Source organism: Camelina sativa, chromosome 13 (assembly GCF_030686135.1).
Source record: "Camelina sativa cultivar CO46 ecotype springtype chromosome 13, ASM3068613v1".
Classification (NCBI taxonomy): domain Eukaryota; kingdom Viridiplantae; phylum Streptophyta; class Magnoliopsida; order Brassicales; family Brassicaceae; genus Camelina; species Camelina sativa.
Genome location: NC_141892.1, coordinates 11,795,673 through 11,813,743, shown reverse-complemented (window position 1 = coordinate 11,813,743; position 18,071 = coordinate 11,795,673). Strand labels below are relative to the sequence as shown.

The following is an 18,071-nucleotide window of genomic DNA, read 5'->3' as shown; positions in this document are numbered from 1 at the left end:
CTAGCACTGTTAAAGCAAAAGTTGCATGGCAACAATTTCAAGGAACGTATCTGTTCCCCTTACCCGCGGATATGATGAATGTTTAAAGGAATAACTTCTCCTTTCTTTAGTTTTAGTCTTTTGAAGTTTGGCCCTTTGAAGTTTTAATAATACTTCCAATATATATTATACTGAGTTTGAAATAGGCATGTGTATATCCATGTAGAACTTATTGGTTCGTGATTCTCAAACAAAACTTAAAGAAAAACATCCAAAACTATAGGTTAAAACAAAAATAAGAATCATTAAATGGGAAGGGAAAAGGCTTTGAGGTTCGTATCTTGACCATCTTTGTGTCCTTTGATTTTCTGCTACAAAACAATTTCATTTACCTTTTTCTAAATTGATTTTTTTTTCTTACTATCATAGTATCATTGTGGACTGGTATTCTTGTCTTTCTAAAGTAGAGTCAGCTATAAGATAATATATAAGACGAGATTTCCACAGTAAGATATATGTAAGACGAGTGATATAAAGTTATATATATATATTAAATAAAATCGAATGAAATTATTTATTTATTTATTTATTTTTATATAAATACTCAATTGTGGATTATATATAATTAATTATACTCAAATGCCCCTTTTAATTAAAGCTAAGGGTGATTTTCACATAAATTGACGAAAATAATTTGATGTACTTTCGTGAAATTATGTAATTTTATAAACTTGATAAAATTTCTTGTTTATCCTATTCTATGAATTTATTATTTGGCAAAAGATGGTTTTATTTGGCAATAGTGTTTATGTGTTATACATTAAAACATTTTTAATTAAACTAACCTGCTATCAGATAAATAACACATTTTTTTGGGATCACGTATGATATACTTACTAACTTGAAGAGTCAAATGGCAATCAACTAATTGTTATATATGCACCTTAAACAAGTCTTTCTTAATTACACAAAAAATGCTTTTGTATTTTCATAAACTTTAAATAATTATGTATACAATAGTATACGATACGAACTGATATATAGGTTATGGTGATTTCACGCTCTATCCAAGACTCCGTCCATCATTCCATTCCAGGGCTCCTTAGCCTTATGCCTTATCCATAAGTCGCCGTAAAAGCTAACTCGAAATTGAAGAAAAAATTGGATAACTTGGATAATAATATATAAAAAGAATCATAATAGAGACAAAGTAACACAAAATTAAAACGGTATGGAGAATATATGAAGAATCATTATAATTAATAAACCCACCAATATTGTCTCGGGGAATGCTAAAGAAAAACTGACGAACACAAAAGAAAAGAGAGAATCTATTCGATTTATCTTTGGGAAATGCTTCCCATGTAAGAATGTTAAAAGTGGGTTAAAACTCATCATATGTCCAAAACCCACAATTAATATAGAGTTTTTAGACCTGTCTGTTTTCAGAAAAAAGATACAAAAACGAATATATACCCATCCGAAATAGTATAGTCATATACTGGTTTACCCTAATAAGACTATGGGTACTTGTCAAATTTATTTTCTTCTTAACTTGTATCTACTGAAACGAAACCGTTTCTTCGCAACTCTTATGTATCAAAACACTAATCCTACTCCAATTGCTTTAGTTACCTCATATATTCTAAACAAAAAAAAATTGTTAAAACTTAATTTCTCGTATGTATTGAACTCTTTGCTTTCGTTAAAAGTTAGGACAAGAATTGAATTTATTTATCCAAAAGATAATAATAGTGGATATACATATATTTACCAATTGCATTCTTGTGGCTATATATTTCTGAAGTCAATATCTAAAAAATAATCAGATTGTTACGAAATAACGTAAATTGAAAGACAGACCTAAAAGAACTTGGAAGAGATGTGATGATGAGTTTAGTGAAAGAAAAGAGGCATGAGGCTTTAAAAGAGTGATGTGAAGAGAATGGGCATAAATAGATAGAACACAGAAGAATACAACTGGCGGCTCGTTCAAAAAAATAAAAAATTAATCATAACTCTTTCGTTTCCTTCACCTCAATTGTAAACTTTCGCAAACGAAGAATTAAAAATAAAATAAAACAAACGAGAATATTTAAAATAGATTAAGTGATAATTTCGGCTGAGATTTCCAAGCCTATAAATTCTTTAGTATGGGTAAATTACTTTGGCCAGCTTTAGAGTGTTTCTTGTATTATGATAAATATTTGTTCAATTATAATATGGTAATTACTTTGAGCAGTAGCTTTGTTGTATTATGATATATTTAGATTGAAGCATATTCATGTAACTCTTATTTTTCTATTAAAGGACATAATTTAGTTGTCTTATTCACAATTTATAGGAATCCATATAAAAAATCAAACTTTTGAAAATATGTTATATACTTACTAGTTATGGGTATAGTATTGTGGATTTTCTTATTGTCCTTGCTACATCACCAACATTGTTGGAAAAACGATGTTTATAGGTTTTGTGCTCAAATTAATCTTCATTTATGCAAAATTATGTATAGCCAAATATAGACTCAATAGTTGATCCCACAACTTGATTTTTACTCGATATGGTTTTTTGTTACCTCATCGTTCTTTTTTTTATCATCTTGATCACTTCATTATTATATAACAGTTGTCAATTTAAAGTACTTTGATTATAGAATCTTGGGTCAAAGCATAATGCAATTTTAAGTAAATTAGAGCGATAAGAAGCCAACAAACAACCAAGGAGCCCACACCCAACTAAAATAAAGAGATCTTGTTAAGTGATTTTATGTTAACCTCTAGCTCTACATAAAAGTCCTTTGACTCGTACCTTTTTGGACCCTCTATCTCTGATGCAACTCATAACTATATATTTTTTAATTCATAATTATACGCTTAAACACCAAGGAAGCTCATCATTTGGTTACCAATGAACGATTAATGTTTTAAATTCAAGTAGCTAGACAACCTTGCATACCAGATTAATTAAGTCCTTAACAGAAGTAATATCAGATTTCCAACCTAAACAAACTATATATAAACCATTCCTCTATTATGAAACTTGTTAGTGCTGACATACTTTTTTTTTTTTTTTGGGTTAAATCCTGTTAACATATTTTTGAACATATAAACTGTGTAGTATCCGAGCTTTATTTAGTTTTTATTTTACAAGTTACAACTAATATAAATGACAAAGGTTAACCTAAATAATTATAAAATAAAAGTTAGAAATTTCGTCCAATTTTGTTTAATTTGTTTATATATATGTTACTGTGGAAATGTTGTCTTATTATCTTATTGCTGACTCTACTTTAGAGAGACAAGTATACCACAATGGAAAGGGTGATTTGAGGGTACAAAAGCGATTCCGGTGTAATATCACAAACGACAATATATAATTTGTATGTGGGACGATATAGTAAGAAAAAAACATCAGTTAAAAAAAAAATGAAATTGTTTTCTAGTAGACAAATGAAAAGGACACAAAGATGGTCAAGATACGAACCTCACTTTCACTTCCCATTTAATGATTCTTATTTTTGTTTTAACCTATAGTTTTGGATGTTTTTCCTTAAGTTTTTTTTTAGAATATTCACGAACCACTAAGTTCTAGATAGATATACACATGACTATTTCAATTTCAGAATAATATATATTGGAAGTAATATTAAAACTTCAAAAGACTAAAACTAAAGAAAGGAGAAGTTATTCCTTTAAACGTTCATCATTTCCGCGGCTAAGGGGAACAGATACGTTCCTTGAAATTGTTGCCATGCAACTTTTGCTTTAAACAGTGCTAGAGAAATCTTTACTCCTGACGCGCACGAGAGCATATACACCCATGAACCTTCATCAATAGCTATATGTGTGTGTATTATATATTTATATGTACAAATTAGTTATATATACTGGGAGTATTTTTACCAATCATAGCTAGAGGTTGATCAATAATGCATGTGAAAGTCATACATGCTCTCGAAATAGATAATGAGATGATAACTATATATCCCTCAGCTTGTTTGTCTTATGTATACGTCAATCTATATATATATGCATATACTGTTAAGAAAGAATCTAGAAGCATATACGAGCTGGGGTCCCAAAAAGGTCAAAGAATCCTTTTATTTTCTTTATCTTTTTTTTTGAAAATAGTGGGGACTAAAAATGATAGATAAAGTCCTCGAAATATATAAATAGATAATTTTTGTTTGTTTTGGGAAAAACGTAGTTTACGGAGAAACACAACGTTAAAGGAAATACACTAAAGCTGAAGCAAATGAGAAAGTGAAAACCAATTGAAACCCTAGTTAATTTCACTTCAAAAAATGTTCCCGGCTTGTTAAAGGAATGGACTTTTGCTTTGTCCATATAAATATGTGAGGAGAGTACAACATCACCTTCATATGCTATAACTCCAAACCTCATCTCTTATATATATATTACTCACTTCCACTCTCCTTATAGTTTCCAGTTTAACATAATCAGGTAATCATAAAAAAAAAATACTAAATATAGGTTACCTTTGTAAAATATAGTATATGATTTTAGTTTTGTGTAACTATATACTCTAATTTTTTTTTTTTTTCAATGGGGCCGTACGTAGAAGAAGATGAATAGGCCGGGAGATTGGAACTGCAGATTGTGTAGCCACCTCAACTTCCAGAGAAGGGATTCATGCCAACGTTGCAGAGAGCCTAGAGTACTGGGCGGCATAAGTACGGACTTAATCAGCGGTTTTGGTAACTCCTTCGGTTTCAACACAGGGCCAGACGTGAGACCGGGTGATTGGTATTGCAACCTTGGGAATTGTGGGACGCACAATTTGCCAACAGGTCTAGTTGCTTCAAGTGCGGTGCCGCTAAAGATGAGTTTCCAAGCTCAAGTGCCGCTGCAACAACGGGGTTTATAGACATGAATGCTGGTCCAAGACGTGGTGGCCTTTTTGGTTTTGGCAGCAGCAGTGGTGGTGGCGGCACAGGACGTTCTCCTTGGAAATCTGGAGATTGGATTTGCCCAAGGTACTTTTATTTTTTATTATTTTTTTATTTTTTATGTGTATGGTTCAATATGGGTTTACTTCATCACGTAACATCTATTAACTCATGCATGCTGGCTTACGTACATAAGCTAAAATGACCGTTTATATATCTTAGTATATTTGTATAAGCATATTGTAGAAACTAATTTGGTTTGTATATATAGGTCAGGCTGCAACGAACATAATTTCGCAAGCAGATCAGAGTGCTTCAGGTGTAACGCACCAAAGGAACCTGCCACTGAACCACCCTATTAGTCTCATCATCTTCAAGTAAATTAATTTCATTTTGCAACGATAGTTCTAAAATTCTAATCACAAGTCTCAACATATACATATATTTGGACTGTACAAGTTCTTAACATTTACTACTGTATTATGTAAGTGTATATATGCTAGTGTTGGTATATATACTAACAACAGTAGTTTAATCGTATCTTTTATTCTTTGGATTCATCAGAAAGCAGTAAAAGAGAGTACTGATGAAGAAATGGAGCAAGATACCGACCCGGCAACCCTTTATGTCGTGATGATTTGTTTTTCGCTTTCCTTTGTCTCCTCTCATACCTCGTAGCACCCTCTTCTGGTTATTTTAGAATGTAGGCAATTCGAAATTTTTCGGAAGCGTTTTGTTCTAATGTCGATCGGTTTCCTAGCTAGCTAGTACGTGTACGTTTGTTTTAATCTATTCTTACTTTTGTTAAACTTGTTGCATTCTGATTCTACAACCACGATTCTCTCGTAGTTTGAAGCACTTGATCGACTTGTTGATCGACTAGTTAAAATCCAAATTATGTGCATGCAAATGTTATATTAAGCAATTATTTTTTATCATCTAAATTTTAGTACGAAAGGTGTTTTCTGTTAACCAAACAGAAAATCTAGTAAATGTTTGAAATGGATAGATCCACGGACCACAACGAAACCTTTTGTTCAATCCAATGCCTAAAAAGAAACAAAAAAGGCGTGAACAATAATAAAATTTTAAAATTTAAAAGGTAAATCAAGATTAAGCATCCATAATAGGTGTACGTGTAGTCCTATTAAGATATATGTGGCTTGAGGATAATGAGTATTTACCACTAATCTAAAGAAAATGCATGAGAATAGCTAATTAATTAAAAACACATATTAATTTATGTTATCCCTAATTATTTGTTAAAAATGCGACCAATTAAAATTAAAAAATAGATTTTTAAAAATACCCATTTTTCTACATTAATTTCAAAAATACATTTTTCTATGTATAAAACAACTAAATTCTAAACCCTAAATTCCAAATACTAAACCCTAATCTCTCAAAACCATATCCTAAATATAAAATAAAGAATTTAAGCCTAAAAAAAATTCTAAAATTAATTTAATATAGTGTAATTGTGTAAAAGAAGAAAAAAATGAAAATGTTCAAAAAATTGGGTATTTCTGAAAAAGGGAATCCCAAAAAAGATATTTCTAACAAATTTTGGTTAAAAAATATAATTCATCATGTAACTTTTAAAATAGTAGCATGTAATGATAGAAAATTACCATTTGGTAAACTTCATTTTTTTTTGTGTATACATGGATTCAATTTTTTTTTTATGTTCATTATTCAACTTTTACCACTTGTACGTTATATCTGGCCGTTTCGCACAAATTACATATACACCCGCTTGATATGTTTGATCAATTTTCCTTTAATTTATTGTTCGTTCTACTATCATGATTTGGATTTTGGACTCTAAACTAGTGTAAGCGTACACGCACGTACGTGTCCTCATACACGTTGCACTTTGCATAGGATTCCTCATTTCAATGAACTCATAGAGGTGTGTAGTTAAGAATTAAGATTATCATCAACGGGTCAAAAAAGAAGACAAGCAGTCCTTTGTCTGCTACTAAAAATCTATAATCCATTGCTTAGCTTTTTTTTTTTTTTTTGCGTTAAAGGGTTGCACTAATTGGCTTTTTTACTAAAGAAATCTTTCGTTTTTTTTCCCACTTTTAACTTCATTCATCATTTTATTCTTCTTTGGTTTTAGTGCAGTGAAAGTACGTCTTAGGTATAATCATGCAATGGTGAACGTCTTCCCCACTTTGAATTTCAAAACCATCAATGATAAGATTCGATTTAGTCATTTAGATGTATACTAGTATTTCAGCTTATGAATACAATGCATTATGAATACAAATATTCCAGCTTATCAATATATATAGTACTATTACATAATTCCTAATTCGTATCGTTAATTAAACACAATTTGAATATAACTAACATATAGTCATCATGTTCATCTAATTTATACATACAAATTGCTGTCAAATTATTTATATATATATATATAGCTCTAATCATAGTTAATTAGAACACATTAATATTAGCGTAGTAAAATAATTAGTAAGAGTAGTATATATTAACTCTTATACATAGATATGTAGTGCTTCTTTTAACGAGCAAATGAGAGAGACCCGTCGATGACCAGACCAGAGTACACATCACTTGTTAAATAAACAAAAATTCTTACGGTTGAAGAAGTCAATTTTTATAACAAAAGCAATAGCAAAGATAAACTTGTTAAATAAACAAAAATTAATACTTTTAATGTCTCACTAAAACCATTCAAAGCTAGCTACAGCCTTATACATGCATAGTATGAATCAACCGTCATAATAAGCATTGACATAAGAAATGTCCGACGATTCAGCCTAGATCATTGTTAATTTGTCATGTAGATTTTTCTAGCCCCGTGAAAGATTAATTAGACATACAGTAAACTAAACTACAACATAAACTTGTTGTAAACTTAGAGAAACTCGAAAGAGTTTTTTTTTCTTATTCTTATTAACTCAATCGAATGTTACATATATATAGGCATAGAAAAATCCATAATACAAAACCGAATAAGAATAGGAAATAGGAAATGGGCCTTCGGCCATAGGCCTTACACACTAGGACATGTATGTGCCGGTTATGGAAGATCCACCATCCGTGTTTTACAACACTCCCCCTTAGATGACATAACCGTGCAAATGCTAAGGGATCTCCGTAATGCGCTTGGGGTTCTGCCTCATTAAAACCTTACCAGGAAAACCCATTGGGACAAAACCATGGTGAAAGAAAAAGAGTACAACACGCATTACTCCCCCTGTTCCAAGCATCCCTAGAAGTCCTTAAGTCTTCGCATTTCAATTTGGTGCGTGAGCTTCTTAAATGTCGATGTCGGTAATGACTTGGTGAAGAGATCGACTGAATTGTCGCAAGATGGAACTTTTACCACTTGAATTTCTCTGGCCTTTTGTAGTTCATGTGTGAAGAAGAAATTCGGTAAAATGTGATTTGTCCGATCTCCCTTGATATATCCTTCCTTAAGCTGTGCGATGCAGGATGTATTGTCTTCATATATAACTGTTGGTTCCTTATCATCGGCCATGCCACAATCTGTCCTGATATGTTAAGTCATCGACCTCAACCATACACACTCACGGCTGGCTTCATGCATAGCTAAGATTTCCGCATGATTAGATGATGTGGCGCCACGAAATAGCTGTACCACCATGTGTAAACACATAACCGGTTTGAGACCTAGCATTATGCGGATCCGATAGGTAACCTGCATCAACAAAACCAACTAAACCTTCTTTGTTATAGTTATTATAATATAAACCCAAATCTAACGTTCCTTGTAGGTAACGCAATACATGTTTGATATCGTTCCAGTGCCTTTGGGTCAGACAAGAACTAAATCTTGCTAGGAGGTTCACGGCAAAACATATGTATGGTCTAGTGTGGCTAGCCAAGAACATTAACGCTCCTATAGCACTGAGGTATGACACTTCCTGACCGAGAATCTCTTCATCGTCCTTCCTTGGACCAAATGGATCATTATCCAAATTTAAACTTCTCACAACCATTGGGCTAGGCAATGGGTGAGCTTGGTCCATATTAAACCTCTTGAGTACCTTTTCAGTATATGCCATTTGATGCACAAGGATTCCATCATTTATGTAATCAAGCTGCAATCTCAAACAGAATTTAGTCTTGCCTAGGTCTTTCATCTCAAATTCTTTCTTTAGATATTCGACTGTTTGGGCGATTTTCCCAGAGGTTCCTAGGATATTCAAATCATCCACATATACTGCTATGATTACAAACCCTTTGTTTGCAAACTTCTTTATAAAAATACATGGACTGATGAGATCATTCTTATAGCCTTCTTTTGTTAGGTACTCACTCAATCTATTGTACCACATACGCCCACTTTGTTTCAGTCCATAACGGAATTTGTTTAGCCTTATGCAGTATTGTTCTCGAGAACCGTTCTTATCTTTGAGTTCAATACCCTTTGGTAATGTCATATATATCTCATCATCCAGTGGACCATATAGATATGCGGTCACAACATCCATTAAACGCAAATCCAGTTTTTCTCTTATAGCCAGACTTATTAGAAATCTAAAAGTCGTTGCATCCATCATAGGGGAGTATGTTTCCTCATAATCTATTCCAGGTCTTTGAGAGAATCTTTGTGCTACAAGCTGTGCCTTATATCTCACGATTTCATTATTCTCATTTCTCTTTCTTACAAAGACCCACTTATGTCCAACTGGCTTTATATCGAATGGTGTCCTTAAGATCGGACCAAACACATTCATTTTCTTTAATGAATTCAACTTCACGTCAATGACTTCTTTCCATTTTAACCAATCTTTACTTTGAGTGCACTTTAATATAGACGTGGGTTCATGATCCTAATTTATTTCAATTGCTACCTTGTATGCAAATATTTCATCGATGTCGACATCTTTCCGGTTCCATTGAATTCCAGACATGATATAATTGATTGAGATCTCATTATTATCAATACCATCAGGACCTTGAGGTTCAGCATCCCAAACATCATTCGGTACCTTAGGATTTGCCGCGGTCATGTCTATAATTTCCTTAACCTCGGTTTTATTTGCACCTTTCTTAGATTTCTGAGGGTTCTTATCTTTGGAACCTATTGGTCTACCACGTTTCAAACATGCCTTAGACTCTGTAGCAACTTGACTATTGTGTTCCTTTTGAACATCATTATGTACTGGTGCATTACAAGCTGGTATGTACGATTTTATTACTCTCTTAGGGTCAGCAAAGGAATTTAGCAATTGATTAGCTAGCTTTTGCAAATGTATAATCTTTAGGACCTCTGCATCACATGCTAGAGTCCGAGGATCTTGCCAATTTAAGGATGTTTGATTCCATGAAATTTCTTTGACCAGCTTGTTTGTCTCTCCACCCAATTTAGGAAAATCGGTTTCATCAAAATGACAATCCGCGTATCTAGCCTTAAATAAATCACCCGTAATTGGCTCAAGATACTTAATAATGGTGGGAGAATCATATCCAAAATATATTCCCATACTCCTTTGAGGTCTCATATTAGTTCTCTATGGTGGAGCAATTGGTACATAAACGACACACCCGAATGTTTTTAGATGAGGTATGTCTGGCTCATGACCCGTTCATAATTGGGATGGTGAATATTTATGCTCACTAGATGGCCTGATGCGTATAAGCTCTACTGCATGTAATACTGCGTGTCCCCAAGCCGACACAGGAAGCTGCGACCTCATGAGTAATGGTCGAGCAATTAATTGGATGGATCCGTTTAATAAAGAATTCAGATAATCCATTTTGTGTATGGACATGTTCCACAGGATGTTACACACTCAGCCCTATTGACAAACAATATTTATTAAACGCTTCCGATGTAAATTCACCAGCATTATCTAGACGTATAATCTTAAGTGAAAAATCTGGAAAGTGTGCTCTTAGTCTTATGAGCTGGGCTAACAATATAGCAAACACAAGGTTTCTAGTTGATAATAAGCAAACATGCGACCATCTGGTCGATGCATCAATAAGGACCATAAAATATCTAAACGTCCCACAAGGTGGGTGTATTGGTCCACATATATCCCCTTGTATTCTTTCTAGAAAGTTTTAAGTCTCTTTAGTGACTTTTACTGGTGATGGCTTTATAATGAGTTTTTCTTGTGCACATGCTATAAACGTGAGATTCTTAGGTATAACTCTTCTCTCTTTTAGAGTGTGCCCTTTTAGAGTTTATTATCAGCTTACGCATCATGTTAGAACCCGGATGGCGAAGCCGGTCATGCCATAAAGTGAATTGTTCATTGAACATTTTATTCATTTCCAAATTAGCCTCTATCATATTAATCTTAGCATGGCAAAGACCAATGGCTAGGGCGGGTATAGACTCTAGGATTCTCTTAGATCCTTGGGTAATTTCAGTAATATGTAGGAACTCTTGGTTTCCTTCACCCTTAGTTTCAACATGTAGATCATTCAAACGAATGTCTTTAAAACTTAATAAGCTTCTCTTTGAGCTGGGTGAATATAGGGCATCACTTATTTCAAGATGTGTGCCATTAGGTAATAAATTATGAGTCTGGCCGTAGCCTTCAATTAGGCTTGCTATACCCGCAATTGTGCTAATATTGGCATTTTTCATAATGAGATTAACAAAATATCTCTTATCCTTCAAAATCGTGTGGCTTGATCCACTATCAACCACACGTATGTTCTTGTCCTCAGCCATTTCTAAAATGGACAAGAATTCATAAACAAATAATTTTATAATGAAGGAAATAAAATAATTGAATTTAAACCAAAATTATAATTCAATAAAATCCAAAGTCATAAAACATAGAGAATTAAAATAAATAAAACAACCAATGTTTAATTATCCTCTTTTAGGCAATCAGAAGTTTCATATTCCAATTGGTCATCATTCTCATGGTTGAAATCTCCTTCACCATCGAGATGAACCAAGTTAGCTTCTGGATCCTTTTTCAAACTCTCTTGATAGAGATCAATGAGATGCTTAGGTGTTCTGCATGTCTTGGCCCAATGATTCGACATTCCACATCGGTGACAAACCGATTTAGCCTTATGTGGCGGTTTGAATATTTCGCGGCCTCTACCACGGTCACGACCGAAGTTGGACCGGTTCCCACGGCCATAACCACCACGTTCTCTTCCACCATGGCCACAACCATGATATTTATCCCTATGGACGTAGTTAGACTCTTTGGTCTCCTTGGGCTCTTTATGCTCTTTCTTAGTCATGTCAACCTTGAGAGCCTCTAGTAAGGGGGTAGATCCAGGAGGCCTCATTGAACTGTTCATCAATAATAGCTCATTGTTTTGCTCAGCAAGTAGCAAACAAGAGATGAGGCTTGCATATGTCTTAAAACCCTTTTCACGATACTGTTGCTGAAACAGTATGTTATTGGTGTGAAAGGTTGAGAATGTCTTCTCTAGCAAGTCCTCCTCAGTAACCTCCTTACCACATAATTTTAAAATCGAGACTATCTTAAATAGCTCTGAATTATATTCATCCACGGATTTAAAATCATGGATCCTTAGGTTTTTCCAATTGAATTGAGCTTTAGGTAGGAGCACCGTTTTTTGGTGTCCATATCTGTTTTTCAACTCTGTCCAAAGCTCAAGAGGATCTTCTATGGTAAGGTACTGGTTCTTGAGACTCTCAGCAAGATGATGGCGTATATGTAATATCGCCTTATATTTACTCTTTTCAGTGCACTCATTATTATCTTCAATGCATTCGCAAAGATCCTTTGATTTCAGGTTGATCTTAGTGTCCAATGCCCATTGGAGATAGTTGTCTCCAGAAACGTTAAGGGCCGAGTATTGGAGATTGTTGAGCTTTGCCATCTACACAATACAAAATATGCATCCGATCATTAGCATACGATATTTAAGACCGAACCATGCAATCAAATTAAACTAGGCCATGCGGTATTTGAGACCGAACCATGCCATCCAAATAAACTTAGGCCATGCAGTATTTGAGACCGAAACATGCCATTCAATTAAACTTAGGCCATGCAGTATTTGAGACCGAAACATGTCATGCCTTTCTTTCATTATTTCGTGGTTTAACATGCGTGAAAACAACAACCCTAGACAACAATTATAATCTAGCATGCAATGTTTTCCTTTTACTAAGTTTTTCCTTTTTCTTAAATTTTCATTTTTCTTGTTTAGGATGAGGACAAAGTTTTTAGGAAATATTTTTCTTAGGGTTCCGATTTTAGGATCTGATTTTAGGGTTTTGATTTTAAACAAACAATCAAAGATAATCAGATTTTAACTTAGAACAAACAGATTTATATTTTTCTCTATGAATTTTGATTTTAGGTCTCTAGTTCTAAGGTTCACATGCAACAAGCAAACAATCAAACAATCAAACACAATGAGATTTTAAACATATCATAATTAGTTTAATTGCAAACAATCTAAGCAATCCTAAACCTCAATAATCGGATTTTAAAGTTTTAGGGTTTTAGGGTTTTAGGATTTCAAGGCTTAGGGTTTTTTGTTTGTTGATTGTTTACTTGTAGATTTTAGGGTTCTATTAGATTTAAGAGATCATGTTCGATTCATATATTCTAAGGAGGTTTGATTTATTTACCTTCCACCGTTTGGAGGTTGACTGGAATTGATCCGGGAGCTAATGACCTCAGATTTACTTTGAGCTTGATCACGAACCTCGGCCTAGACACGAACAAGAACCGATCACAAACAGGAGTCGACCACGAACACGAACGGAAGCTGATCGCCGAGCTTGGACGAACAGGGACTCTATGTGCGGCAGCGGTTTTAGGGTTAGGAACTTTTTCTCAGTTGGGGTTTAGGGCTATCGTGCTGATAACGTGTTGTAAACTTAGAGAAACTCGAATGAGGTTTTCCCTTCTTATTCTTATTAACTCAATTGAATGTTACATATATATAGGGATAGACAAACCCTTAATACAAAACCGACTAGGAATAGGAAATAGGCAATGGCCCTTCGACCATGGGCCTTACACACTAGGACATGTATGGGCAGGTTATGGAAGATCCACCATCCTTGTTTTACAACAAAACTCACTTTTTTCTTTAGGTTTATTCTCATAATTACTGATTTCTGTTTTATTTTTGTAAGGTAGGTGCTATTTTGCAAAGAAAAATTCTTGGGTTCACCCCTAGGGGTGAACAACTCTCATTCACCCCCTCTTAATTAACCAATCAGAATACAACAATATGCCATGTCATATCATATTAAAAAAAATTAAAATTAAAATAAAAAGATAATACAAATTAAGGAAACAAATTATGTAGATCTTTTATTAAGGAAATTATGTCGGTTTGGGTTATAAAAGAGGATTATAGTTTTAATTTGTAATTTTAAAATTTTTATATCAGTTTAAGTTTATAAAGAATGGTTAGGATTTAAATTTTATAATTAAACAAAATTATATGTCGGTTTGGGTTTACAAAAGAGTGGTTAGGGTTTAGATTTTACAATTAAATGAAATTATATGTCGGTTTGGGTTTACAAAAGAGTGTTTAGGGTTTAGATTTTACAATTAAATGAAATTATATGTCGGTTTGGGTTTATAAAAGAATGTTTAGGGTTTAGATTTTACAATTAAACAAAATTATATGTCGGTTTGGGTTTATAAAAGAGTGGTTAGAGTTTAGATTTTACAATTAAATGAAATTATATGTCGGTTTGGGTTTATAAAAGAATGTTTAGGGTTTAGATTTTACAATTAAACAAAATTATATGTTGGTTTGGATTTATAAAAGAGTGGTTAGAGTTTAGATGTAATAATTAAAAACTGTAATATAATATTTAAATTAATAATTTTAAAATTGATTGATCTACAGAATTTATTTCCTTAATTAAGATTTGTTTCCTTAATTTAAAGGGGGTGAATAAGAGTGGTTCACCCCTAGGGGTGAAACCCAAGAATTGTCCTTTTGCAAATATTGGTTACTTTGAGGGTTTTTGTTGCTAATTGAGCAAGGAAAACGACAAATTCTTTTTTTTTTTGGAAAACACAAGGATTTAACCTGTGGTACACCACATGACAATTATTTAATTTTATTTATAATGATGTTTGATTTTAGCGGTATTTAATTTAGTTATAAAATTACATATTTTAATTTTTAATATTTAAGAGGTGATACAAGTATTCTTAAAGTATTATAATTTTATCAGAATAAAACACTAAAATTATGAATTATAACTGTTTGTATAATGTATAATTAATCAGAATAATATTTTTTATTTATTTAAAATAATACTATTATTGTTTTGTTTGATATATAATTACTTAATTTAACTGATTGTTTATTTTTCAGTGTAAATATTTTAATGATTGATTTTTTATTTTTTATTTTATTTTTGGACACATATATAGAAAAGAAATTTGCTATAAATAAGGAATTTAAGTAGAATTAATTAGTTTCTATAAAAGAAAATTTTTTGTCAATTTACCATAATTTACTTATTGCTTTTAATGCAATTTTGTAGGGACTAAAATTATAAATAAACAAAATTAAAAGGGTAGAACCGTAGAACCCAAAATATCCTTCATATAGATGGTTCTATCAGTAAACCGAACAAGATTGGTATGGTTCTATCAGTAAACCGAACAAGATTGGTATGGTTCTATCAGTAAACCGAACAATAAAATAAAGTGTTTAATTTCTTAACCCAAACGAATTAAAGAAAAATAAATAAAAAAAACTCCCAAAATTAAGCAGAGAAGAAGAAGAAGAAGAAAGAAGCCATGGCGGAACTAGGCTTGCCGAGAATCAATGAGAAGAAGCCATGGCGAGTTCTCGAGTTCTACAGTGGAATCGGTGGGATGGTAAACACTCTACAGTGGAATTCTTGATATTTTGTTTATGGTGTAATGTAGTCTACTCTGTTTCTAAAACCCTAATTTATATGTCGTTTTGCTCTTAGAGATACTCTTTGACGGCGTCGGGCGTAGTCGCAGAAGTAGTAGAAGCTTTTGAGATCAATGATTCTGCTAATGATGTTTATCAGCATAATTTCAAACACCGTCCCTATCAGGTTCCTTCTTTGTTCTTTAGTGTTCCTGTTTTAAATTTCAATCTCTCTGTTGAAGAACTTATAAAGAACCTATGCTATTTGATTTTGGTTGAGGTTTATGGTTGATGCAAGGCATTGTTACATTTGCAAATTATTGATTTGTGTGTGACTTAGGCCATGACTTGGTTTTTTTGTTTCATAGGGAAATATTCAGAGTCTCACTGCTGGTGATTTAGATAAGTATAATGCAGATGCTTGGCTTCTTTCTCCTCCTTGTCAACCTTATACTCGTCAAGGTGATTTCTTTTTTCTCTGTTGTTACTTGTTTATCTGTGGGGGATTGTGTTGGAGGATACTAAACAGTTTTTGTGGTTAGGCCTTCAGAAACACTCTGGTGATGCTCGGGCATTTTCGTTTCTCAGGATTCTTGAGCTTATACCGCATACAACTAAGCCTCCTCAGATGTTATTTGTAGAGAATGTTGTTGGGTTTGAGGTTTGTGTTTGCCTCTGCTTACCAGCTGGAGTTATAAACAGATTATCTTCTGGTAATTTCGCCACATTTTTTGCTTATTGGGTGGTGTTTGTTGGTGCAGACGTCGGATACGCATATGGAAATGATCGATACGTTAACAAAATTAGATTATGTCACACAAGAGTTTATTTTGAGTCCGTTGCAGTTTGGTGTGCCGTATTCAAGACCACGTTATTTTTGTCTGGTACGTTCTCTTTACCTTGTAAATACGTAGTACCATTTGTTGCAAATCTGTGTATCCAAAACTGTTATTTCTAGTAGTACTCTGAGAATGTACAAGTATATGCTGATTATGAAGGTGTATAAACTTCGAAATCATTTGGTTTTTCTGGTTACGTTGTAGGCAAAAAGAAAGCCTCTGCCATTTAACTCCCAACACAGTAATTACAAACTACTCTGGTCTCCAGACCCGTTATATGGGCGTGATGATCAGGTGGAGTTTGGAAATTGCCAAACAGAAGAGGGACTGGATAAATTACTTCAGTTTTGCAAACCAGTAGAGAAGTTTCTCGAGTCAGCTGCGCAAGTTGATGGCGAGCCAAGTAGTTTTGATGACTCTGAGAATCGGTCCAAAGATTGTAATGGACAAGAAGACGATTCTGTCCCAGACTCTGTAGATCAATATCTAGTACCAGTGAGTTTGATAGAAAGATGGGGAAACGCAATGGACATTGTTTACCCTGATTCAAAGAGGTGCTGTTGTTTCACAAAGAGTTATTATCGATATGTGAAAGGCACTGGTTCCCTCTTGGCAACTGTCCAGGTATGTTCTTCCATCAAGTAGACAATATCATTTTCCTTGCTGCAAGTGAAAAGATATGCTTATCGTGAATCCGTGACCACGCAGCCAAAAATCAAGGGGAAAGAATCTTGTTTGAAGGAGCAACGGCTTAGATACTTCACCCCGAGAGAGGTTAAGCACAGATTTTTTTTTACTACCAATGCCTCGTTTATGAGATGGATCAGCTTTCATTTCAGTGAAAAATGATATTTGGTTTCTGTTTGATTAGGTAGCTAACTTTCACTCATTCCCTGAGGATTTTGAGTTCCCCAAGCACATAAGCCTTCGTCAAAGGTACGCTGCTTCATATCATAACTCACAAAACAGAAAACGCTACTACATATATAGATTATGTACATTATTCCAATATAGAATTCAACACCATTATACATTGATACCCTTATTTCTCATTCTCACTACTGTTTGAAATGTGGAGTCTGAATCCACCCCTCTATAACTATAACTACACTGTAAAAAGAAATTCATGAATTCCTCTTTTGTGCAGATACGCGATGCTTGGAAACAGTTTAAGTGTAGCAGTCGTGGCCCCTCTGCTTTCGTATCTGTTCGATTCGTGACTGCAGAACTGGAAGCAGTAAGTGACGCAACCAATTACCCGAATCAGTTATTCTCCTGAACAAGCTTCTACTTTTTTACGACACTGTATGATCATGTTCTTCAGTGCAGCGCATAACCATATAGCATGTGTTCTGTAAAATTTGGATAAACATGCCAATTCATATCATTCAGTTTTGTTTACTGATAAGATTTTCAGACTGGTGGAGCTTTTAAAGTGTTGTCATTTCACTATCATCATGATTTTCAACTTTCGTATGGGCTAGGCTTTTAAATGGGCTATA

At 33.6% G+C, this 18,071-nt stretch overlaps 2 protein-coding genes and 1 pseudogene across 3 annotated transcripts; 2 read left to right on the top strand and 1 right to left on the bottom strand.

Moving 5' to 3' along the window:
• Positions 1-4,322: 4,322 nt before the first annotated feature.
• Positions 4,323-5,829, top strand: LOC104736575 (RNA-binding protein involved in heterochromatin assembly dri1-like; annotated as a pseudogene). The gene is made up of 4 exons (XR_015577342.1): positions 4,323-4,445; positions 4,564-4,978; positions 5,163-5,268; positions 5,456-5,829. The product of XR_015577342.1 is annotated as an RNA-binding protein involved in heterochromatin assembly dri1-like (transcript).
• Positions 5,830-11,521: 5,692 nt separating this feature from the next.
• Positions 11,522-12,718, bottom strand: LOC147929421 (uncharacterized). Its single transcript, XM_087480605.1, has 3 exons — positions 12,269-12,718; positions 11,921-12,190; positions 11,522-11,581 (listed from the first exon to the last, which is right to left on the bottom strand). Exons 1-3 carry the CDS (start codon positions 12,716-12,718, stop codon positions 11,522-11,524), a joined length of 780 nt encoding a protein of 259 aa, XP_087336731.1.
• A 2,835-nt stretch (positions 12,719-15,553) lies between these two features.
• LOC104736574 (tRNA (cytosine(38)-C(5))-methyltransferase 2) lies at positions 15,554-18,024 on the top strand. Its single transcript, XM_010456578.3, has 9 exons — positions 15,554-15,708; positions 15,807-15,917; positions 16,099-16,192; positions 16,273-16,391; positions 16,492-16,614; positions 16,774-17,193; positions 17,278-17,343; positions 17,441-17,505; positions 17,717-18,024. The coding sequence occupies exons 1-9, from the start codon at positions 15,628-15,630 to the stop codon at positions 17,787-17,789; spliced, it is 1,152 nt and encodes a 383-aa protein (XP_010454880.1). The 5' UTR covers positions 15,554-15,627; the 3' UTR covers positions 17,790-18,024.
• Positions 18,025-18,071: the final 47 nt, after the last annotated feature.